Source organism: Eptatretus burgeri, chromosome 13 (genome assembly GCF_056783735.1).
Source record: "Eptatretus burgeri isolate ZD-2024b chromosome 13, Ebu_testis_v1, whole genome shotgun sequence".
NCBI classification, from domain to species: domain Eukaryota; kingdom Metazoa; phylum Chordata; class Myxini; order Myxiniformes; family Myxinidae; genus Eptatretus; species Eptatretus burgeri.
Genome location: NC_140973.1, coordinates 18,555,554 through 18,581,621, shown reverse-complemented (window position 1 = coordinate 18,581,621; position 26,068 = coordinate 18,555,554). Strand labels below are relative to the sequence as shown.

The following is a 26,068-nucleotide window of genomic DNA, read 5'->3' as shown; positions in this document are numbered from 1 at the left end:
AGTAAAGACCAGTAGCTTACTGGTCAACTGGTACCAGTTGAAAACCAGTAGCCAACTGGTACCAGTAAAGCCAGTTGGTTTCTTACTGGTTTTAATATGGAAATTGGAATAGAGTGATATATTACCAGTTGAAATACAATTGTATTTAACTAACTGGTATCAACTGGGACCAGTACATTGTAACTGGTATCAACTGGGAGACCAGTACATTGCAACTGGTATCAACTGGGACCAGTACATTGCAACTGGTATCAACTGGAACCAGTAAGACTTTAACTGGTACAAATATGAGCTACTGGTTTTTTCAACTGGGAAATTGGAATTCTGACTGAATTTAACTGGTACCAGTTGAAACCAATAGAGACCAGTTAAAGACCAATTAGAACCAATAGAGACCAGTTGAAAATGTGTACTGGTTTTAACTGGTTTTTCGACCTGGGACACCATGAACAGAGAAAATATTCATTGTAATGTATCTGTTCCTTATTCCATGAAGAGTTGTTGCAGTAAGGACTTGAATCAACCGTGCAGTGTGAAGGAAATCCGGGTGTTGAGTGAAAATTTGAACCGAAGATTTCATATTCAGTACATGTATGTGAATATTGTCACCTGTTGACCCACAGTCAACCGCTCATCCACAACTAAAGCTGAAGTGGAGACTTAAAATGGCGGAGATCCCTTCGTGGATGGACTGGATTAAATGCATATCATGCCCGAGTGGTATTTAACATGTCAACATATTTATAACATAGTTTAAATCACATCAGTTATCAAAACCAGAATAAACTCTAATTTAATCCTCAAGAAGTCGAGGGGATTCCTGTTTGTATTTGCACTGATATGATCAAAATTTGAATTAATGAGTGGTATTTAAAAGTTATTCATTTGAATGAAAGCCTACCTACTCTATGAAAAAAAAACATGCAGAAAGTGTATTTAAAGGATAAGTAGCTGAAAAAATTGCACAAAGTCTAGATACATGGAATAGTGAGGTAACAGAGGGTGGAAGGCAACAGAATTGTGCAGTGGGATATGTGGACACAACGGGGTGAATAGATAGGAGGAGAGAGAAGAGGGAAGAAAATATAGAAGCCTGCAAAGTAGGTGGAGGGGGTTCTGGGAGGGTTAATGAGGGTTGAAATATATCAGGTCAGGATGAAGGGAAGGTTAATGAGGGCAGAAAAGATATCAGGTCAGGATGAAGGACGACCTGAGGTGGTGGTGCACTGCTTACTTGATGTCCTGGAGGGAAGAGTGGGATTGAACAGACTGAGAACATTGTTCCTGAAACAGGAAAAGAGATTAACATAGGAATGGAGGTGGGCAGTGAGCCTGGAAAATGTGAGTTTCACAAGGACGAACACAAACTCACACACAAGGATTGGTTGCTGGAAGAATGCTTACAACCTGGAGAGACTGAGGAGAGATGGAGGGATAATAGAGGAAGCAAGATTTGACAAGAAGTGGTGGAAAACAGAGGCAACCAACTTGTCTGAGATGAAAATGTGAGAACAAAATAATCTTTCTTTAAAGAGTTTGGTAACAGGTCTGTGAATGACATGTTCTTTTCACAACATACAATGGCATGTTGTATCCTATTTATACTTCTCAGTACAAATTAGCAAATAACTTGTAAATCTCAAAAAAAAAAAAATCACTACGAATATGAGGAACATAGCAAATAATTTAGAAATGAAATTACAGGATGGCTCAGATAAAGTATTTTCAAGCAGAAGAAAAGAAAAAAAAAAAACGAACAAAGAGTCCAGTGCACACCAGTGCTCCACTGCTCAGCAGGATCATGATGATAATGAATGATTCAAACCAGTTGTGCTCCACAATACGAAAGCACGTCCGGCGGAGATTCCACCACTGTCTTCCTCGACCCTCCTCAACCTGTACCTGACAGATCTTAAACCTCCGTACACAACCTGAAAATGCACATGTATCACAAAGTGAATGTTAAGACATTCAAAATCCAAAAAGATGTGGTACTTTGTACCATATCTGAATCCCACAACTCGAGCCAACAGCAGATAGTGTGAACCACAACCAGGAACTGGAGTTAATAGAACACCTTACCCCACACAGTGTTCAAATATATAATTCAAATGAAACAAAATACTGGAATGATTTTAAAGGTTGTAAAAAAGAAAAACACAGAAATTTGGTGCCGTTGCTGCAGTCTTATATACCACCTTATATAACATGTCCAAGTACAGTACAGTAAACCCTTAAATATCATGGGCATTACATTCCTGGAAAATGCCGCGATACTAAAAACCACAAATGTTAAAAACAATTTTTTTATGGTAAAAAGAGGGTGAGGTTCCTGGGCTTTGAGAAAATATAGAGGGAGGTGGCAAAAATAAACCCAAAAATTAATTCAGCCAAAAATAAACACATCACAATTGAAATAAACATGTAAAATAAATATAAATCGGCTTTGCGATGAAGTCTCCTGCTGTGTTGAAGTCGATTAAACTTTCAGAAGAAATTAAACTTGCCCCGCTTCACAACCATTCCATCCATCCATTGGGACCATACTCCATGCAGAGCGTTGGTGCTGCCTGAGCAGTCTCCTTGGCTATTGGGCACAATCATGGACAGGTCACCACTCTGACACAGGATGCCAGCAAGCTGGCACTCATTTTGCCGACCTCGGAAGGGTGACAGGCAGAGTCAACCCCACCTCGTATTAATCCAAGAGTTGAGTGGGATTTGAACTCAGGATCCTAGGATCCCAAGACCACCACCCTAGCCGTTAAACCAACACCAGGCATAACATAACCATTCTTCCCCTATTAATCTCTTAAATCATTTTCCTTTGTAATCTGCCAATGTGTTTCTTTTATAAATTGTCCTGCAGGTCCGTAAAGCAGTGAATAAATAAAATTAAACGAATTACTTTGGTCTATGTTACACTTCGATACCTGATTATTAATGGAGCGAGATAACTATCACAGCTCAGTTCAAAAACCACTATAGGTCGAAATTAAACCCTGTGATAACTAAATCGGTACATAAAGGAGGTTGAGGTTTCCGCGATTGGTCAAAACCTGCGATGAGAAAGGATTTACTATACTGCAAAACTGGAGGTTTTTGAAACAATAAGAAGGCAATTTATGTTCCACAGTGTTCAAGTATATAATTGCACTGAAATAAAAGAAAGATTTTAAAGGTTCCATAAAAAAGCAATAATTCCAGAAGTGTACCGCCGTTGACGCATTTGCTGTTACACCAACTTATCTGACGTAATATTAGTTCTTCATGCCTATTGTTTGTGTCCTTTATGACGTCCTTAAAAACAGTAAGTTTCCTGTTTGGAATTATTTAAAATTTTGTTTGACTGCCAGGCAGGCAGGCAGAGTAAAAAAAAAAATTATCCCACTCCTCCCTCTCTGTGCATACGCGATCGGGACAAATTCAAAGCCAAAGTACTTACTAAACTGCAGGTTCGTTTTCTGATTCATGTTCAAAATATAATATTCAACTGAAATGAAATTGTTTCTCAATAATAAACTGACGTTGATGGAGGGATGAACCGACAGACAAAAGCGAACCAATTGCTTAACCCCACGTTTCGCTTCGTAAAGTGCGCTGGGTAATTACAGTCAGTGTACCAGCACACAATGGCCAATTATTTGAAGGTACCATGGGAATTATAATGTAAACAAATTGCCATGGAACAAAAATTACAGTTGTTTAATTAAATTTACAGTTAAAATTACAGTTGTTCAAAAAAACATTAACAAAAATTACTAAGGTTAAAAAAAAAACAACAGTGGATGGAAACTATCAAAAAACTTGGATCATATTTACAGATTTATATGCTGGATGTTTTAACAGTCTCTTATGGGGAGATATTTTCTGTTCCTAAGGGGCTATTCAATAATATAATTCCATCCTTCTCAAAAACGGAGACCCTAGCCTGTGGACCCTTTTGTCCCCAGGTATTCAGCTATGTTATGAGGTTCAATACCTCTTTTAAAAGAGGAGGAAATTAAACACACAGAATAAATACACAGACTTATTCATTGCAGATGAGTCGAGACATTGTTTTTTTTTTACAATCTGCTTCCAGACATAACATTTGCTGTAAAGAAGAAATCGTGCCATGGTAGCAAACACTGCAAAAAAGCCATGGTGAGCCAGCAACACTGATGATTTTGAGAAGTTAGAACCTTTTGTGATCGACAAGTATGCTAAACGGAGATGCTTCAAAAATGTACAAAATCTACCTCGCCACAACAACAATAACTCCACAAATTTGTGGAGGACATTGTCTCTGTTCAGATAATGAGTGTGCAATATGGAAAAACAGTTCTGTGCAAAGGTTTGTGTTATTTTCACTTTGTGGTAATATTACCCATTAAACAATTGTGGGAAGTTAGAAGTGTGCAATACAGGTAGATGGATAACAATTCAAATTTCCATGAAAGTCAATTTAATATCACAGTTACCTTTCAGTAGATAAAATAACTTAGGATATTGAAAAGGTATTATTTGTGCGATACATATTGTTGTGGACCCGGGATTGGGACGAGAAGACCATGGGGGGTTGGGGAAGCTACCTCGGGTTCCCACCAGACTCTCCGGAATCGTAGGCTGTCGCACACGGATAACTCGGTGACGCGGTGGGTCGCTAATCGACCGTGAACCCCAATAACTCACCCACGTGACTTAGGGTCCTCTGTCGAATGGAAACCGGTTACCTAAAATTGTCACATGATCTAATTACCGGGTACACGCCCTCGGTATGCCTTGTTTCAAACCGGATCACCTTACTGGATCAGATGCAACCGAGCGTAACTGCCAAGGACGTACTAGCTAGAAAACAGATCGTAGGGGGATAACGTCCCGGCTCGGCAAGGATACAGACCATGCTGGACCAATGAAGGAAAAGATGAAAACAAGCTGGGAACATTTCTAGACAAAGCAATTATTTACAATTTGCAAGGAATAGTATGTGGCACAGTAAATGGGGTTTATTATTATGTAAAGCAGGGATAGCAAGGATTTTGTGGGGTGCAACAAAAGGCAAGCAATTTACAAAAGCAAACACAGAGCAGATTTATTCCATTATATCTTCTACGATCTTAACTTAGGCTACGATAGGCGCCATCACATAAACACACACAAACCCACTGAAGATTAGTTAGCCAGAAGGAAGGAGAGCAGAGGAGAACTAATGGCCTGACAATACCTGGCGCGGTCGGCCAACCACGCAACCCAGTACGCTTTGGGGGACGCTCTTTTTGAGCGATCCCACCTTTAGAGTCGGCATGTTATCTCTTGCTTGGTCACTTTGCTGGGGCTCGTGGAAATGTGTGGTCCGCGCTGGTCCAGAAGAACGTCTGTCACACACCAACCCCGAGCGCAGATGCAGCGACAGGCAGACGAGGTGCAGTGAAGAGATGGTGGAGCAGAGAGGCGAAGAAGTGGGTGTGGAAAACAGGTGGAGACAGTGCGAGGCAGGCAGGCAAGAGGGAGGAGAGAGAGCAGACGGCTTCACAATCTGCCTTTTATAAGCCCTGGGCGAGGGTGGGGCAACGACCCAAAGCGACGCGTCGTCATCCGAATCGTGCCATTCCATTGGATCCCGGCCCCGCCCTGCCAGGCTTCTGGGGCTGGAAGCGGCCTCATTCGCACATCCGGCGTGACATGGCTCGGAGCCTTTCACCTAACTCCCAGGCCGTGTTTTGGCGACTGGACTAGGGTCGTGTCGGTCCCGCATGCCCGTTCGGGGCACCCCCGGCGAGCTGAGGTTGGTGCTTTTAATGTGCTTGGCCTGTTCCCACACCATGCAGTCCGAGTGGCCTGAGCCACGCAACACGCTCATTTGGTGGCAAATTGCATCGATGCGGAGATGCGTGGAGGCGCGGGGTGATTTTTTCTGTGTGCGGGAGATGTTGGTGGTCGAGGTGGTGCTTCTGGTGAGTGGAGGTTGAGCAAGGTGAGACGCGTTGTAAATTGGTGTGCAGATTTGAATGAAACATGCAGATGTGCCATGCGCGTCCTGTACAGTGTTGGTGGAGAGTCTCTCATAGGGTGGCTGCCTGGGTGCGGTGCCTGCTTCGATTTGTATCATGGATAAAAGGAAAGGGTTGGAATGAAAATCAGGATTGAATGGAAGATAGAGATATAATTAGACCGAGCCATAAGACCCACACAACGCACTTCGTCCCGTTAACCCACGAGACATGAGGGGAAGGTCTGACTGCATGAAGACTAACGAGATAACTGCCTGGGGATCACTGTATGTTGGGTGCCGTTGCCTTTGAAGCATGCGGTTTTGTAGAACCGCAACAATATTATATTATCGTGTGTAAGCAATATCCACTTACCACAAAGAAAATATGCAGGAAACAGTTTGTGGATTTTTGTTCAGTAAATAATATGAATAAATAGCTCGATGGGGAACTGACAGTTATTTCCCCCAACAGGTGGGGTGAAAATGAGGGATTAGCGGGAAGGGGCCATGGTCCCCCCATCCTACAGTGGTACGGTCATGGGGAGCACAACCTAAGTTAACGGCATGGTCCTTATGTTTCATGAAAACTTTAGTCTGCATCTTGCCATCGGTTTCTGAGAAGATTTTAAAATAAACTACCTGGATTTGAGGCAGAACCCCCATTTTCAGCCTCTTATAGGCGGTGGATCCAGATGCGGAGCACAACCCCATGAGACCTTACTGTTCTGATTTATCCACTAAATTTGTCCATTTCGGTCATGTAGTTTGTGAAGAAAATATGTTTTACTGAATATGAGGAATTAGGTGAGGGAGGCCATGGCCACTTTGCAGGGGAGATACGACCATGGGGAGCAAAATGTAAGGTTAGGGAATGATCATGATGGCCAGTTTGGTGTGGATCCGGTTGTTGGTTTCTGAGAATATTTTTGAATGAAAAACCAATATTGGGGCAAAATCCCCCCTTTAAATAGGCAGATCTGGAAGGGGAGCACAAGACCATGGGACCTGATGCATTGTACCCAATTTGGTCCAGATCGCTCAGGTAATTGTGGAGAAGATGATGTTTTAGTGAAAATGAGGGATTCGGGGAGGGATTCGGAGAGGGTGCCCAAGGCAGACATGGCCATGAGGAGCACAACTTAAGGTTAGGGCATGGTCCCGATGCCTCATGGTGAGTTTGATCTGGATCTGTCTGGCAGTTTCTGTGAAGGTTTTTCAATAAATACCAATATTTAGGGAAAACCCCCCTTTCATCCCCTTTATAGGGGGCACATCCAGACGGGGAGCACAACCACACGAGACCTTGCTGTTCTGCTGCATCATACCAAGTTTGGTAATTTGAACACCTTTCAACAGAACAGCATGTAAAGAACCAAACTCTGACAAGAAGAACACACTTTGTAGAAAATGAGAGAAAAGTTGAAGATCTCCTACAATTGCATGAGGTTCACTTTGCAAAATCTGAAAGAAAATGGCTCAGTGCAAGACAAGAAAATTCCTGGAAGACTCAGCATTAGAACCTTCCAAAGGCAAGACAAGCACCTGAAGTTGCTCACCTTAAGTGATAGAAGAAAATCAAGTCAGCAGATGAAAAATGAAATGAGAGTAGGCCTGATCATTGACATCTCGTCCACCACTGTCACTGTGCACAGAAGGCTGATTACTGAAGGTATCCATGGCAGAGTTGCAGCAAAGAAACCACTGCTGAGACCACAGAATAATGTGAAAAGACTGAAATTTGCAAAGCAACACCAAGATTAAGTGACTGCACAATGGAAAAGGATACTCTGGTCTGACGAATCGAAGTTTGAATTTTTTGGATCTAAGAGACGCCAGTTCGTACAACGAAGACCTGGAGAAGGTTATGACACGCACTGTTTGCAGTCTACTGTTAAACACAAGGGAGGCTCTGTGAAGGTCTGGGGTTGTATCTCAGCTTTTTGTGTCGGAAAACTTGATAAAATCAATTGGATGCGAAAAGAGAAGTACAAGCAGATACTGCAGCAACATGCAGTTCCCAGTGGAAATCGTTTAATCGGAGGATTCATTTTCCAAGAAGACAATGATCCAAAACACACTTCCAATACAGTAAACTCTCAAATATCGTGGGGGTTAGGTTACTAGAAAATGCCATGATAGTTAAAACCGCGATCATGAAAAACAAGGGCCAATAGCAAAAAAGGGGGAGGGGGGGAGGTCAGTTCCTGGGCTTTGAGGAAATAGAGAGGAATGTGGACGGCAGCCAGAAATAAACACATCACAATTGAAATAAACATGTAAAATAAATATTGAGCATATTAACATTGAAATAAGCATGTAAATACAATAAATACAGTGTAAATTAGAAGGGCGCTTGGTAGAGCGCATACCTCCACCATGCAATGCCTGATCCAGTGGAACATATCAGGCCCAATACATTTTTGAGATATCGTGCTGCATATCGGTTTCGTCTGATCTCTCAATGGTGAGGAATCACTTTAAAAATTATCGGATCCAGAGCTTCACCAAAATTGAATCAATTCTTCCATGTGACACACCCAAAGGTTCCACCAAGTTTCGTCTGAATCCATCCACAACTTTGAGATATCGTGTTATATATCGTTTTTGGCCCTATTTCTCAATGGTGAAGAATCACTGAAAAAAATTATAGTCACCAGATCTGGATTGGGATCTTCACCAAAATCTAACCATTTGATCCTTGTGACACACCCAACCTGTCCACAAAATTTCATCCGAATCCATCCACACCTTTTTGAGATATCCTACACACAAACAAACAAACAAACAAACAGACAGACAGGGGCAAAAACATAACCTCCTTCCCCCTCCGGTGATGGACATAATTAAAGAAAACACAAGACTTTTACCTTTTAAATTTATTACAAAACAGAAAGGTGGGTGAAGGTAAGAACATTACATATTCGGATTGTACTCTGCCGTAACTAGAAAACACAAGATTTAGTTGAAGATGATGCTGTCTGAGGGGGAAGGGTGGAGCAGGGGAAGGGTGAGTGGGGAGTGGTGAGCGGGGTAAGGGTGAGTGTGGAAGGGAGAGCGGAAGCGGGGAAGGGGCAGCGATGAGCAGGGGAAGGGTGAGCAGCATTAGCTTTTCCACAAAGTCACTTGCAGTATTGCAACATATCAGAAGGGTAGGTAAGGCCATCCTTAACCACCTCACCTTGACACAGAGCAGACCTTCCCTGCTTGGAGAAGAAGGTACAATATGGCATCCTCTTCCAGAATAATCCCGTCTCGTCAGCGTAAATAACCTGCTCCTGAATAAATCCCTTTGCCTCGACTAGTTTCATGAGCTGCAGTTGAGAATGTGTGTTTGAGAATGAAGCATGAGACTGGGGGTTCGAGTTCAGGTTTCAGAAAATAATGGATTAAGAATGGGTGTTTGAGAATGGTGGTTTGAGAACGGGTGTCAGAAAATCAGGGTTTGAGAATGGGTGTTTGAAAATGGTGCTTCGAGTACGAGTGTCAGAAAATAACGATTTTAGAATGGCAGTTTGAGTCCGGTTGTCGGAAGATAAGGGTTTGAGAATGGGTGTTTGTGAATGGGGGTTCGAGTATGGGTGTTGGAAAATAAGGATTTGGGAATAAAATTCAAATACAGAGTTGGAATATGAACATTTGGGAATGAGGTTTGAAAGATTTGAACAGAATAGGTTGCCCCCGACAGTCGAAACCTGTGATATTAGAACCCGCGATATTTGATGGTTTACCGTATAGTAAAACAGTATTTGGAGAACAGGGCTGCAGCTGGTATGCTCGCCAAGTGTTAGAATGGCCACCCTAGAGCCCAGACATGGGTTCTATTGAGGCCATATGGGATTATCTGGAAATGGAATCAAGAAGAAACCAACTAACCTTACAAAACTGTGGAATGTACAACAGGATATTTGGCACAATATTCCTGGAAGAGTGCTTCAGTCGTATCCAGGAAGAAGGGGTAAAAGAGTGATGGCACTCAGGAAGGCAAAGGGCAGACATAAAAGTATTCACTGATACTATAAAATGACACTGTTTTTGTTACTACCTGTGCAAGCGAAGAAAAAAGTGGGGTTAAGCAACTGGTTAAATTTGTCTGTGTGTCTGTCTACAAACGTCAATTGATGAGCGAGGAACAACATTTTTTTCCATTGAATGTTGTATTTTGAACATGAATCAGAAAACGAACCTGTAGTTTAACAGTAATTTGGCTTTGGATTTGACATGATCACGCATGCACAGAGATGAGCTAGATTAAAAAAAAAAAAAAAAAAAAAATCAGTCTGTTTGGAAGTCAAACAAAATCGAAAATCATTCCAAACAGGAAAATTACTGTTTTTAAGGACGTCAAGCAGGACACAAACAACAAGCATGAATAACTAATGTAATGTGGTGTAAAAGGCGCTGCAACAATGGCGGTAAAATTCTGAATTATTTTTCTACGACCTCTTAAATGTTTATTTGATTTCAAATGAATTATAAATTTCATCACTCCAGAACACAAATCGTCTTTTTGCCACTTTCAAAACGCTTCTGCTTCGTAGTGCTTGGACAAAATATTGTGGAATTTTATGTCATCATGAGCAATCAAATTTTCTGCTCGCAGACCGTGCCCATGTAATTGTTTCTCAAGACTGCACAGGTAAGGTGTTCATTGAACTCTTGCTTACTGAAGCTGTTTGTTTCATGCACATTTATAAAGGCTGTTAATTTACAATAAAAAACATATGACTGTTATCATTGGTAATTTGATGAATTTACCCAAAAGTACATCATATCATTGGAATAACCCAAACTTTTGCACAGTACTGATTGCATAGATTTAAAGAAAAGAAAAATTATTGTTTTCCTGAATCAATGTCCTGCACATAACATTGAGGGCATGCACCTAAGAAGTGTGAAAGTAATCTTTTTTTCCTCCAAACTGCACAAGAAAGTTGCAAACAATCGATTAAGGAGTCATTTATCAAGTCAAGATTGAAAGAAGACAACTTGTTCAGTACTTTCTGTGAAGAATGGAGTATTCCTCTGATGTTTTGAAGCTAAAATGAGACATTCTCCAAACAATGCAGAGACTTTTTTTTAATATTCTCCAGACCACCACCACAGACATTCCAGAAGAAGACAGCAGTACAAGTGATGGCGAAAGGTGGCAATAAATAACAACAAAACTTGCGGGTCAAATATTTAACATTTGAAGAGTTTGTCTGAGTAGACAGTGAACTTTGTACTTCTCAAACAGAAGTGACTCAAGATGAAACAAAACCAAACTATGAAGGGGAAAATAAACTGGAAACTCCTAAGAAGTGAAGTTAATAGGGCATTAGACCGACTAGAGTATTTTTCTTTACCTCTGATATATTTCAAGCTAATACTCAAAATTGTTTAGGAAATTAGACCAGGTAGTAACAGGTGAAATGAAAAAGCAGGCCCGGCAAAAAAACTAGAAAGGAATACCTCATCAGACCATATCATCGAACTTAACTAATTGTTCCCACTACAATGTTTAAATGTTATGACATTAATTAATCTTATTGCATGGCTTATTGCATTCATCAATAATCTTTTTTATTATCATTAATCTTATTATTAATGCCATTATTATTATCATTAATCATTAATTAAAAATCTTACATTCATTAATAATAACATTTAATCTTATTGCATTCATTAACAAAGAAATAACAATGCACGGCTGTGCTATATTTTGAAGAACCAATTCACAAAGAACTCCCATATAATAACAAAATTGAAAAAAAACATAATTGGGTCCCTTGAATGTCATTACAAAGGGGTTTCATTGTAAATTTATGATTATTGACGAATGTAACCATGTCATTAGATGGATAGCAGTAATGGTATTGTATGTGTACAAGTATTTTGAGCACTTGCCCTCAGTGAAACAAGCTTCCGGTTCCACAATCTCATTGGCTTGTTCTGGAGCAGGTTCTGTCTCATCTCCAGTTTTTTTGAAATCCACAGTGCTCCCCTCAGATGAGCTTGTTTCATTCAGAATCTATACAAAACAACAATACTATGAAAATACTTTTAGATACCCTGATGGGCATTATATTTTATGTCCTTTTCACACAACTGAAATTTAATTTGCAAACGAATTTAAACAACAACAACGACGACGATGCAAATTTGTCCCATCATATTTATGCTGTATCCAAGTTATAGTGCTCACACTTTATCACAGGTTATGATTATTATTCCGATAAACCCAAGCAGGGAACTTCACAGGGTATTGATAGACAATGGCCACCCTTTTAAAGAAACACTTGGGTCTGACTTTCACAACCCAAATACAGATAGAAAAGCCAACTTATATCCACATCAAAAGTATCATGAACTCTGAGATGTAGCACTCCCTCCTGGCTTGCAGCAGAGCAGCAATGTATGATTGTCTGACCCCAATGAAAATCAAAGCCAGACCAGAAATCTCAAGGACAAGTAGGCTAATCACCGAGCTATCTTGTTTTGATTAGTAACAAATTACACATCTTGCATTTTGATGTTTAAAGCACAAGGAAATATACAGTACAAAGCAGATTCCTTGGGAGAGTCAGACCTTGATGCTGTGAAGAAGTATAAATTAAAGATTCCTTCCTGGTATGCATATTTCCTCCACTCGGTCAGCACATATCTCTCAATGTAATCCTCTCATTTCCTGTCCAAGTAAAGGATGGAGTGTTGTTGCATGGCAGTGTCTTGGGCCCAGTCCTGCTCTTAGTATACAGTACATTATTGACCTCTTAAATGATTTGGAAAACAATATTTTCCTCTTTGCAGATGACTCCACATAACCATGCCGTGTGTGTGTGTGTGTGTGTGTGTGTGTGTGTGTGTGTGTGTGTGTGTGTGTGTATGTGTATGTGTATGTGTATGTGTATGTGTATGTGTATGTGTGTGTGTGTGTGTGTGTGTGTGTTTATATATATATATATATATATATATATATATATATATATATATATATACATATATATATATATACATAAATATACACACACACACACACACACACACACACACACACACACACACACACACACACAAGTCAAAATTTGCAAATGCGTTACATTGCCTTCATGGAATTCGGTACGTTATAATTTTCCCCTTTTTTGGATACCTTTGCCCAGTGTCGAATATTATATTTCCACTACGTAGTTGCATATCGTAGGACACGTCCGTAATAAAGTGCGCGTCATCGAAATTCATCGTTTGGCCGATTTTACATATCTTGTTCTGAAAAACGTTGATTCTGATGCACTAGTTTTGTGACGTCCGCGTAGAACGCATTTGCATACTCCGAGTAGCCGTACTCGCATACGTCTATTGGAATATTAATCGCCTTTCCCCCAGAGAATATTGTTGCGGATCCGGGATGGCGGGATTCTCACCCGGTCCTTGGCGCCACCCTCACCACCGCTTTCTCCGGGGTTCATAACGACGGCCAGCTCAGCAGAGGCCTCGGGTCACGCGCCTTCAATCGCGATACCAATGTAATCCTTGTACCTTGCCAGTTGGGGAAATAGAACCCCTGGTTACAGACTGGTTTTGTCAGAGACCGAGCGGAGTCTACCAGTCTGTAACCACTTTTGGTTTTATTTGCCAATCGAACGGATCGTTCCTCGACGCGACACAAATTAATCCATAGCGGCAACTTCATACGAATTAACCAGATTTATTGGAGAACATCGGGGATCACAACACAAGCAAAATTCACGACAATGTTTTTATTAACAAACCTCATCCCATTCTTAACTTGGGAACCACGGTCTACAGGTTTCGAGGGGATCGCTACCGAAATATGCCTTATACAACATGTGCAGACAATGACAAACAGCACGCATGCAAGGCAAGACAGAGTACTTGGTGATGGCTCATGGACGAGAGGAAAGCGTCAAGAAGCACGAATGTCGCTCGTAACAAGCGGGTGTCCACGGATTCAAACTCCAGCTCGGACGCGCCACTTGGCAAGATGGCGGCGCCGTACTCTTCCTTCTCAAGTCACCACGTGCGCATGCTCTCCTCAGCGCATTCCGGCTCCGCGAAATGTCGACGGCACAAGTCTGCCAGATCAACGATTGGCCTCAGCCGATCTCTCTCCAGGGTTCAGCATACAAATCCAGGCCTGGCCTGTTCTCCAGACAAGGCCCAGATCGAGGTCTGAGCTCCACAGGCGGATCGACAAACGTGTCACGCCGTTTGTGTGAGCAGGGACCATCAGAAGCTCTGGCGTCTCCTCTCCTGCCTTCCCGCCTCGAAGCCCGACTTCCGCTTCATCCTCTCAGCTCCTCTCTCTGTCGAATCACCTTTTCTTTCCTTAGAGTCGATCGCCGATTTGACGTGCAGGCCTCCTCTCTTACGTTTGCTCGCTTTTAAAACCAGCATGCCTCCAGAGCGACTGTTTCCACATACTCAACCTTTTTACGAAGCCTTCGTTTCTCACTTTGAAGTGACTATGAACACGCCTCGAAAACCCAACTGTTTTCCACACACAATACTCTTTCTCCCCTTCGTTTCTCTCTTGTTTTGCTCGCTTCGACACACGAGGACCGCCTCTCTCAGCGACTGCCGACAAAAGCTCCGCCCCTTCGTGTCACTTCCTCTCTCTAGCCACACCCTCTCTCCAGGCCACACCCCCAGCCGACTGGGCGGGGCCTATCGTCCGTAGAGGGGAGGAAGAAGATGGAGCCCTTGTTTCACCACCAACGCACAAACAACAAACAGCCTCTTACACCTCCCGACACACACATAACGTCCCTTTTACCACACAACCTAGCTAAACAGGCATTTAATGGGGGATCTGAGCTAATCCTATATTTAGTATTCCAATAAGGGCCATTTCCGTAACGATATGTTCAGAATCCTTTGTTCTGCAACACGTTTCGCCGGAAAGATCAACGAATTGCTCGTACGGAGCGATGTTTCCTCGGTTCACTTGCGTAATATGTGTCCGTCAAAGTTTCACGGGGGGGGGGGGGCATAAATGATGATGAGCTTTACTATTTAGCTGCATTGCAATAAAGATATCAATTATATGTATTACATCGTAATTGTAGTATACCGATCTGCATGAATCGCCTCTATTGATGGCCGATCGTGCAAAACAACGCCTGACGAAACTGATGATGCAGGTCTGTCAATTTCGTATGCACGTGAAAGTGGTCTGCAGGTCATGTGAACGAGGTACAACAGAAGTGATGACGCTATAGACGTGTGCCTTGTGGCACTGCACAAACAACACGTCATTGTTTTCCGATGAAGAAGCCCGTAATGGCCGTGATATCTCTGCTATTATGTGAAAAACGGCATTTTATCGCCTCATATTTTGGTCAAACCTAACGCACGTTAACCGCACTTTTTTGGCAAACATTCTATATTTTCTTTGTTTTCCAGTGACTGGAAGCGTTTATAATGAGTGAAACCCAAAAATGTGGTATCAAATGGTTCCAGAAGTGACGAATTGAGCAGAATTATTTGAATATGATTTTTCTGACCGGCTGTCACGCTTTTGTAATGCATTAGCGAATTTCGACTCATTATACACACTTACACACATCAGAAGCACCTCCTGATTGTTGGCCTGTCATGTTATAACTTGAGAACGGATTATCAGATTTCAATAAATCGAATCATGGTGGATTCAGGAAACTCCAGGGAAGGTTTTTGATGAAAGATTTTTTTTTCTATTTTGGGTACATGGGCACACGTGGCGAAACTGTAAACGCCAACTTGCGATGCTGGTTATCCCCACACTTCCAGGAATCCTTTTTCTTCTTGCCCTATTAATTAGCCATCACAGCAAAGATTGGTATTTCTTTCAGCGAAGCGATGTTTCAAAAAAGATTGATACAACTTTGACTTCCTGCCAATTAATTTATTTTTTGACTTATACCGTTTTTCCTTTTCAGGGTTTGGTGGTGTTATCGTGGTATTTGTTCTCTGGGATTTCTAGCTCCCGAGCTCAACCATGCCATTGGCAGTGAAGCAGAAGACAAAAGTGGTGGCTCTGTGGTATGAGACTAAATCATATGTCGACACCTGCCGGAGGTTCTGCCAGGAATCTGAGTTCAGAATACGTAATGGACCCACAAATTGTGCCATTCAACATATTGTAAAACATTTTGAGCACAAGGGTACAGTGCACAACCAGAGCAAGGGCAACAGTGGCATGCCAGCATCAGTAAGGAAGAGCCAAGCCAACATTGATGCTCTTTGGGATTCTGTGGTGCACAGTCCCGTCCAAAGAAGTCCCACCGGTGGCACTCACAGGAGCTGGGCATCAAACCAACATCAGTCTGGCATATCCTCACGAAGGAACCGAAGATTTTCCCATACATCATCTCTATTAGGCATAAACTGAGTCAAAACGACATGAAAGGAGACTTGATATGTGCAATTGGCTCAGTGACAGGATGGAGCGGTACCAAAACTGGATCAACCTGATCTGGTTCAGTTGATGGCACTGTTCCACTTGAGTGGTGCCATCAACAACCATAACGTTTTCTGGGTGGGCGGGGCAGAATAACCAAAGGAGATCACTGAGAGGTACCTGAAAGGGCCTAAGGTCACATGCCTCTGCGCCTTCAATGCCAGATGGGGAACACCAGGGCCTTACTAGTTTGAGAATGACAACAGCCGGATGGTGACAATCAATGGTGAGTGCTACTGGGCCATGCTCCAGAAGTTCCATAATGATCGAGCCCAACAGGTCACCCCAACCAAGCTCAGCATGACCTGGTTTATGCAGGATGGTGCACTCCAACATATAGCTGGTGACACCATCACTTTCCTGCGGCAGCTCTTCAGAAACCGCCTCATTGCCCTGGGTACCGCTCATGACTGGGCACCCCACAGCCCAGACTTCAACCCTCTGGACAACTGGTTCTGAGGGGCTACCAAGGGCTCTGTGGATGCCAACTGACCTGCCACACTGGATGATCTGAAGCAGGAAGATCTGAAGCAGGAAAGTTGGACAGAATATGCCATAACATCACAAAAGTGGGGGAGTTAGCCCATCCATAAGGACGGGTTCTTTTTTTCTTTTTCTTTTTTTTAGTATACCTTGTCGAGGCTCGTATGAGAGCTAACACTCAACGCACAGTAAGGGGGACATGAGACGAGAGGGTTGGGAGTAGGAAGGACAAAACAGTGGGGAACAGAGACATTAGGAGATCTGCGGAAGGGAGAGGGATGGGGCGGGGAACACGGGGTATACGAGATGGACATTACAGGGACTTTCAGGAAGTAAAGCAGGGAATTTGAAGGAGGTGGGTTTGGGGTGGATTAACGGGGGTAGAAAAGATTGAGGATTTGGATGGGGATGATAAGAGGTGGTGGTGAACAGCTGTTTTGAAGGCCTGGAGGGAAGAGTGAGATTGAACAGAGTGAGGGAGTTCATTCCAAAGGCGGGGAAAAAAACGAGAAATAAAGGAGTGAAGATGAGCAGTGATTCGTGATTTTGGTAGTTTTACCAGAAGGGGGTTGTTGGCGGACCTTGAGCACCCTGTGGAAATATGGTGGGGAGAAATCGCAGACAGAGCAGGGGGTGGAGGGCGAGAACAGAGAGGAGACGGTAGAAGAAAGAAAGACCACCGACCTGCCTGCGGTGAGAGAGTGAGAGGCCCAAAGACTCAGCCTCATCGCGGGAGATAACAATGATCCTAAATGCCTTGGTTTCCACAGCGTGAAGCCAAGAAAGGTGGGAGGCAGGAGCACCAGCGCAGAGGGGAGAGCAGTACTCCAGGCTGCAGACAAAAGCTTTGAATGTGGTCAGGAGCTCAGTTGGGCCGAGGAAGGACTTTGCATGACGGTGGATTCCCAGTTGGCGACTGGCTTTGGAGTGTTGCATGGCAGTGCTTTGGAGTGTTGCATGTTTGTTGATTTCAAATCAGACAGCAGATGACCTTGAGCAAATGTGAGGGTGAATAGAACAGAGAGAGGGTGAGCAAGAGCAGAGGAGCAGGTTTTTAGGACATATGGGCTGATGCCGCCTGGACCGGTTGCAGAATCTGAGTCGATGTTTGACAGCAAGCTCTCCACTTTGTCAGAGGAAAAGGACACAGAATCCAGGAACATTTGGGTGCCACTGGGTAAGGCCTAAGTCACATTTGCTCTACGGCGAGGATACGGCGGCCGTACGCCCTCTGAATTGACAGAAACGTGCGGCGGCCGCAGAGTTTCTGCGGTGGCCTCAGGGTGGCCCTACGCCGTTTGGCTATCTTTTACAGGCCGTAGGGGTCGCCATGGAATTATAACGCGGAGTTATAACTTTTTTCATTTCTACGTTCGCCGTAGAAATTCGACATCCCGAAAAAAAAAAACTGGTAAAAAAAAATACATTTAACCCATTCGTTACCGTCCGTCTGGCCGCACGTTCGCCTTCGGGCCCGCCTGCGGCCGCCTTGCGGGCACCTTGAGGCTACCTTGCGTCTGTCTTGAAAATTCTATGGCCACCGCAGGGCCCCCTTAAGGTCACCGTGCGACATCAAATCAAAGACCGTACGGCAACCCCACGTTTTCGGTCTCCACAATTTCTAAATACGTCGTGCGGCTCCCCGAAAAATAAAAACATATGTGACTGCTACATTATGTGACCGTGGAAATACTGCAGCCGCCGTATAATTGCAGGTGGCCGTAGATTTTGGAGACCCCACGGCCGCCATGGCAAATGTGACTTAGGTCTAAGGTGGGTCCAAAAAGCGATGGGTTTTGGACACAAGGTTTCGATACAAACACTGAGTTTAGGCATTTAGCCTTTTCCCGTGTGGTATTAGCTGTGTGGCCATTTGAGGTAAGGGAGGGAATGGAGAGGGAACATACACCAGAAACAGATTTGATTCGACACCACCATGATTTGGAGGAGGGAAAGAGGTTTGAGAGTTTAGAATTGAGCTTAGAAAGATGCTGTTTTCTGGCTCTCCTGAGGGTAGATACACACTTGTTCCGAGCTTTGTGGAAGGAACTGAGATTAACCTCAGTCGGGTTTGCTTTCCATGAGGCAAAGGCAAGTTATTTGAGGACAACTGCCTTGCCACAAGCTTCAGTGAACCATGGGCGGGAGGAAGGGGAGGACAACTGAAGACGAGAGGGGATAAATCTGTGCATGAGGGAGAGTAAGTTTCTTTGAAAGAATTCCCAGGATCAGTTGATGTTGGAGAAAGTAGTGATGGAAGACTAGTCTATAAGTTTGATGGCTGCTTGGAGACCCTGCCAGTCGGCTTGAGTGAAATGCCAGACTTGACGGCAGTGAGGTGGTTCTCTGACAACAGCCAGAGAGATGTCCACTTTGACAAGCACGTGGTCAGAAGAACCGATTGGAACGGAGAAAGAACAGCAGATATTTTCAGATAAATTTGTCAAAATCAGATCCAGAAGAGATAGAGTACCGTTGGTTGAGATCTGGCTCGGGAAATTGACCGATTGAGTCAGTCCCAATGAGTCGCAGAAAGCTTTTGCTGAAGTACCATGACAGGTGAGAGAGGTCCCCACACCTAGTCAACTGGCATGATGACAATTTAAGTAACCACATATGAGGAAGAGAGAGTTTGGATGAGAAGATAGAAGTTGGTCCATGTTTTTGGATAGTGAGGTGTAAATGGAGTCATCACTGTTAGGTGGACGGTACAGTACACATATAAACATGAGGTGGGAGTGGAGGGAAGCCGTAGCCAGAGGTATTCCTGGGGGTGTGGGGGAGTGAGGGCAGTGCATGGAGAGTGAGGAATAGAGTCTTTGATGAAGAGAGCAACTCCTCCACCAGGACGATGCTCAGGTCTGTCATACCGGAGGAGGGAGTAACCAGGGAGAGATACTTGGAAGTCAGAGACGTTTTGAGGGAGGAAAGTTTCTGTTTGGCTGATTATGTCTGGTTTGTCATTGGAAACCTGTATGGAAAGATCTGTAAGGTTTCAGCGAAGGCGCCGGATATTTGAGGTCCACGCTGTTAATGAAGAGGGAGGGGAGGAGGCTTTTGGTGCAAGGGATGGGAGGGGCAGGGGAGGGTAGGACAAGGGAGGAGGGGAGGGGAGGTTGGGGGGTTGTTGAAAGAGTGTTGGGGATTGCAGAATAGCGAGGGGAGGAGGCCGGATGAGGAGGAGAAAAGGCTCTGTGGTGCTGGGGGAGAGGGTGGAGAAGAGAGGGGGCAGAAGGCAGTTGAGGATTTGAGTAGGTGGAGTAATGAGATGGAGGTGAGAGGGCAGAGGAAGGAGGCAGTTTTGTGGATGAGAGGGAGGGGGGTCAACTTTGAGAAGGGTGAGTGAGGGGTGAATGATTGGAGAAGGGTGAGTGGGGAGAGTTGAGGGAGAAAGGTGAGAGGGAGGCTTGGAGGGAGAAGAGTGTGATGGTTGCTTTGAGAGGGAGGGGTGAGATGGGTGAGTTAGCACTGAAGTTGGAAAAAAAAAGAATGGTTGATGGAAAGCAAACATTTATTGCAAACTGGGGTTTTTTATTTTTAGGTCAGAGATGCAATTAAAGACATTTCTTGATAGATGCAATAAAGGCGAATTAAGATATTGGAGAAAAGAAACACTGTAACAGTTGGATTTTTTTGGCAAGGTATGAGGGAAAGGTCGAATTGAGAGCAGTCTGTCGAAATAGGAGAAGATTCATGCATTATGATACAGTAATGAGAACCACACGTGTGAAAGAGGAAGATGAAACATTATAAGAGATAGTTTTTATTATTATTATTTTTTTTTGAAAGAGTTTTCATCAGGTTAGGGAATGGAAAGTTTGAAGAAAAAATCATGAGGTGAATGGGGAATTTGGATCGGTAACTCAGGGGGTGGAAACATATCACGTGGTTACGGGAGAAGCACGTGGCTATGGGAGGTGTGCAGTTAAAAGTGAATTTATTTATTTTAAATAAGGATTGCATAACATTCAGAAAAGGGAAGGTTGAAGTAAAATCATGGAGGTGTATGGTGAATTTGGAATGGTAAACGCAGAGTGAGGCTGATGGGCCAATGAAAAGTATCAGGAATAGGAGAGAGAGAGACATGTGGTTACAGGAGGTGTTTTGAGAGAAAGGATACAAGGAATATTATTATTTTTTGATGGATTATTGAGGATTAGGTAATATTTGGGAATGGAAGGTTGAAGGAAGAAATCGTGAAGGTAATGGCAAGAGTGGGTCAGCTTAAATAGAATAAAGATGGTGTGCCGGCAGAAGGAGGAAGAAGAAGAGGAAGAAGAAGCATCGGGACTCGTGAGTATGCAGTATGCAGAGAGAAAGGTAGTTTTTTGTTTTTGTTTTGAATTTAAGACAAGAAACAGAGTGTTTAGTTGGGAGAAATGGGGGGCGTTGGGAAAGTGGGGAAAATAGGAATTTAAGGTAATAGGGAGAGAATACAAATAAAAACGATCGTACACCTCGAGGGGAAGGATGGGTAGGCTTCAAGGAACCCTGCAAGACAAGATCGACAAAAACTCACAAAATAGCACGATTCTTGAAACAAAACAAAACGAGGAACACACAGAAACATGTAGGTGAGAAAACAAACAGTTAAAACGGGACAAATAACGTCCGGAAACTTAACTTTGAGAAAGTCGGCAGAAACCCCCAAGAGAAACCTGCTGTTGCTGCAAACCCAGAACTGGAAGTGATTCTTTGGAATTTCACATGCCACCAACAGGTCGGTAGCAGTGGCTTCTCTCGATTTACCATTAAATTCTCATCTATAACTTGGAACAGGTCTTTAAACATGTGAAAATCTTGGCATCCTTACCCTGTCTCTCCAGGAGGACCATCAAACGAGCCTACACATCCATTTCCACAATCAACCACTGCTTTTTTGAGATGTCATTGATGTTAATAAATTTAGATTATACAGCAAACAGGAGTGACATGTGAAGCAGGGGTGCCAACCATTATAAGAGAGCGGTATTCCACTGAGCTGCGAACAAAGGCCCTGTATTGTTTATATGGGGAATGCCATGTTTTTTGTTTTTTGTCATAATTAGTTTAAAGAGCAGCTTGTGTATGCTTCAGAGAGCAAAATTTAACTCTACTTTTTGTCATGGAGGTTTGCAGACCTGTGAGGCGATTAGGGGTCTGCAAAGCCAGTCACATATTTTTGTTCATCTACAGAGTCAAGGCTTGTTGGAAAGCTAGAACACAGACCAAAGCAGAGTGAATGGCAGGAAAATATGGCATGTGAATGAAAGAACAAGCTGGTTGGGGATGGGAGGGTGAGTGGTTTGAGAGAGAAGGAAGATAGGTTTGGTAAATAAGCTGGTAACAAGCTCAAGAACAAGTAAAAGGCTGAGATAATAGGAAGATAATAAATATATGAAAGATGGGTGGAGGGAGAGTGGAGAAATCACAATGATCTGCAAGAGAATGATAAATGGCTTAGGGAGGGTTAATAATATAAAAGATAATGAGAATACATGGGGTTTCATTCATGGATAGCTCACATTTCTATGTCGTAATGGTTTGCGAGTTATCCAGGAATGAAATAGCAAGGTGGTGAGGGAGAAGAAACAGCATTGGAGTAAGATATTTGGAATGAGAATAAAGGGATATGAAATATTTTAAACTGTGATTTAAATTTTGAAAGATTAGAGTTGACAGACTGTTTGGGAAAGAAGGAAAAATGGGAGATGAAATAAGAATAAGTGGGACTGAATGAATTGATAAATGAGGTGGGAAAGAAAAATGAATGAGTGATTTATATTATGTGTTTTAGTTTAATCATTATACCATAGATTAAATATTACAATTGACTGAAAAAAATTTTTAAGTGATGGAATTTTTATTTTTATTTCATTTAAATTACAGTACTTATAGATACTATTATATTCACCCTTTTTTCAAGACGATATCAATATCAAACCTTCTGGGTCAGACATTCATCCCCTTTGAGTAGGGATCCCTGGTGTTGATGACTGTGTCTTTGGGTCCACCAGTACAAAGAGGTTGGAAAACTCCTGAGCTAGCTCACAGCTCAATATCAAAGGGAAAATGCCAATGGTTCTCCATTATCAGAGTAAAAAAAGCCAGAAGAAGCATTGCATATTATAAATTGAAGGTATTTTATGAGCTCTTACCTCTTTACTTCCCTCCAAGTCTGATTCACTTGTTTGATCCTCAGTGTCTCGGGTTTCAAAGTCTGACTCTCCGACAGCAATGGGTACTCGCCGGGGGTAAAACCCAGTGGTATCTACTGACACTTTGTTGCCTTCCTCCTGTCCTATTGGGATCACAGTGTGGTTTCCCACGTACTCATCCTGCAGCACAGGCCATAACGTTTGTGCAAGAAATGAATGACGAATCAAGCAAAGAGGAAATAAATTAAAAGCTTTTGCATTAACGATGGAAAAAAAAAAGAAGTCAAGGTGCCATCGGCAAAAATTGTACCTTGGTTTCATTCAACGCTTTCACATCATCTTCCAGCACCTTGTTCTTTTTGAAGTGTTTCTGAAAAAATTCACGGATGAAAAGTTTTGTCATGGCAATGCCGTATTTTATGCGCTGCACTGAAATCTGCAAGTTGTTCATCTCTCCATCGTCGTCTGTTGCTGCAAGATTGTCAGCGCTGAAGGAGCTCAGCAGCAATGCCAGGAATAAGTTGAGAACCTGGCAAAGAGGTTATAAAAGTTTCATTTATAGTACGTGAAGAAACATATGAACATGAACGCTTCAAATATAAACTTCACCATGAAAAACTAATTGAGAAATAAATAGACATCTCATAAAAATATCACTGCAACTTTGTGCAGTTTAAGGTCCAGAAGATGCTTCATGGAATTCCTGAGCAAGTCAAAGAAGATTGTAGTTCACAAGTCCACAATGCACAAAAGTTGATGAGGTGGTTGTCCTCATCAACTTTTATACCATATCAACATATCAACATTTGGTAAGTTGAGCCAAATAATGATGAATATTTAAAACTTGAACCAGGTAGCAGCAAAACAGTAAACCTAATATCTGAAATATAACTCTCATACTTATGAGGCAGTCAAAACAATTTTTTTTAGCCCTGACCATTCTTATAACAAGACAGGATATTACCTTGTTTGGATTGGGCCTCTTTAGTGGTCAGTCTCCACCATACAGTACTGTAAAAATTGTGATGTACATGGTGTTTAATTGTTGATCTTGTTAATACACCTATAACCAACAAAAAAAAAATCCTGGACATTTACTTCCCAGCCACAATTTTAAAAATGGGGGATATGACAGAAAGGTTTCAACTGAAAAATAATATACTAGCAGAAAAAAAGTTGCTGTGCATCATTTACACCTATGATATGAGAAATGAAAACAAACATAGCACATTGTTTGATCATATCAATATTTAGATTTTGACAAACATGAAATCATCATGAAAATGCCAATACATGTGTGCAAGACATATCTCTCCAGAGGCTCGAAGAGGGGTGCAGTCAAAAGTTTGTTAACAGCTCAGTATCTGGTGTGACCACCATTCGCATTGACATATTCTTGGCAACGGCACATCATTGAAGACACAAGATGGTTGAAGAAGGCTTGAGGGATGTAATTCCAGATCTGTACCAAGGCCTGCCACAGTTGGGCTAACGCTGCTGGCTAGTTTTGAAGATGGTGAATTCATTGTTCCATTTCATCCCACACATGTTCTATCGGAGAAAGATCAGGCCAGGGAAGTGTGGGAATGTTTTGTTGTGCGCTGAGGTTGGTGACCACTTATGCGACATGAGGGAACACATTATCCTGCTGAAGTGAGATGTGACATTCATGAACCTGCAGGAACAGGAGGACGTGAGGACAAGAACTTCATCATGGTACCGAATACCTGTCAAATTTCCATTGGTGACCTCCAGCTCATGGGTTCTGCATGATGTGCGATGATGCCTCCCCATACCATCATGCTGCCACTACTGAACAGCGAATGTTGCACAACACGTACGTCAGTGCAACATTCCCCTTCCCGTGGATAAACACGACAATGGCCATCACTACTGTCTAGATGGAACCTCGACTCATCTGTAGAGGATAGCAGCCCAATGTTGTCTCCTGAACCTCAGACATTGTCTACACCAAACTAGGCACGCATGTCGATGACGTGGCAACAAAATTGGACATACTGTTGGTCATCGTCGTCAGATGTTATGCTCGCGTAACTGATTTCTGACAGTTCTGGCACTGATTGGTTGCAAGCGAGGGATGCTGAGAGCTGTCAAACCTGCTGCCTAGGACCAATTCCTAAGTTGTACCAACCGGATATGGTTATCCTAACGACATGACGTCACACATGGTCGCCCAGAACGAATTTGAATCATGGTCAGAGAAAACTTAAAGTCATTGCAAATAGGATGGTTGTGAATGAGGACATTATTCCTGCAGTGCTACTCTCAAACAATGAATGCAACTGTAGTTCAACAGCTTATTCGCACAATTCAGGAAGCTGACCATAGCTTGTGCCCCATGTTAACTGGACAATCGAGCATGGGGCCCATCATGTTGTTATGTTGTTATTCTGTTGAATGATACAAATGTGGTAGTTCAAATGCTGGGATAGGCATCCATCGTAAAAAGCCAAAGACATAAATGAGCTTTGGATTCGGTTCGGTATTGGGAACAAATGTCAATTAATTCCTTTACACGATCTGTGGACAAAGCTTGGAGCTACATTCTGCAATGTTTTGGTGAAGGCTCACATTCTAACTGGAGAATGGAGATGATGCTTCAAGCAAGATTGGGACCAAACATGCAGCCTGAAAACAGAACCAGGAAACTTCCTTGCAGAATTTGAAGCTGATAAGCACCTTCCAAGAACAAGGCATTGATAATGTTGAAACAGTATCTGGTCAGATTTTGGTCACTAAATTCAAAAGTCGACACTTTCAACGAGCTGAGATATATCTATTACACAAAGTTGAACAAACCTCTTGTTCGAAGTGCCACCAACATCAAGCTCAGTCAGAGGACATACAGTATATGCGAAGCATATTTTGTTATCAGGGATGCACTTACTCTCTTAAATGATGACGACAAGACAAGAACACAAGACTACAGATGGGATGAAGTTGATGGACTTCCATGACCATCTAAATGTCACAGACAGCTATTGGATGAATGGTTAGCTTTATGCCAGTGCCACA

General features: G+C 42.7%; 1 protein-coding gene across 6 annotated transcripts in view; it reads right to left on the bottom strand.

The window, feature by feature from the left end:
• The window catches only part of LOC147013973 (sodium channel protein type 1 subunit alpha-like), a 263,021-nt gene that overhangs the window by 50,930 nt on the left and 186,023 nt on the right, over positions 1 to 26,068 (bottom strand). For all 6 annotated transcript variants that reach the window (XM_085851455.1, XM_085851453.1, XM_085851450.1 and 3 more), the window contains 4 exons: positions 23,343 to 23,561; positions 23,033 to 23,212; positions 11,861 to 11,984; positions 1,777 to 1,931 (listed from right to left, as the gene is read on the bottom strand). In XM_085851455.1, coding sequence (XP_085707581.1) covers positions 1,777 to 1,931; positions 11,861 to 11,984; positions 23,033 to 23,212; positions 23,343 to 23,561 — 678 coding nt within the window. The remainder of the gene's footprint in view (positions 1 to 1,776; positions 1,932 to 11,860; positions 11,985 to 23,032; positions 23,213 to 23,342; positions 23,562 to 26,068) is intronic.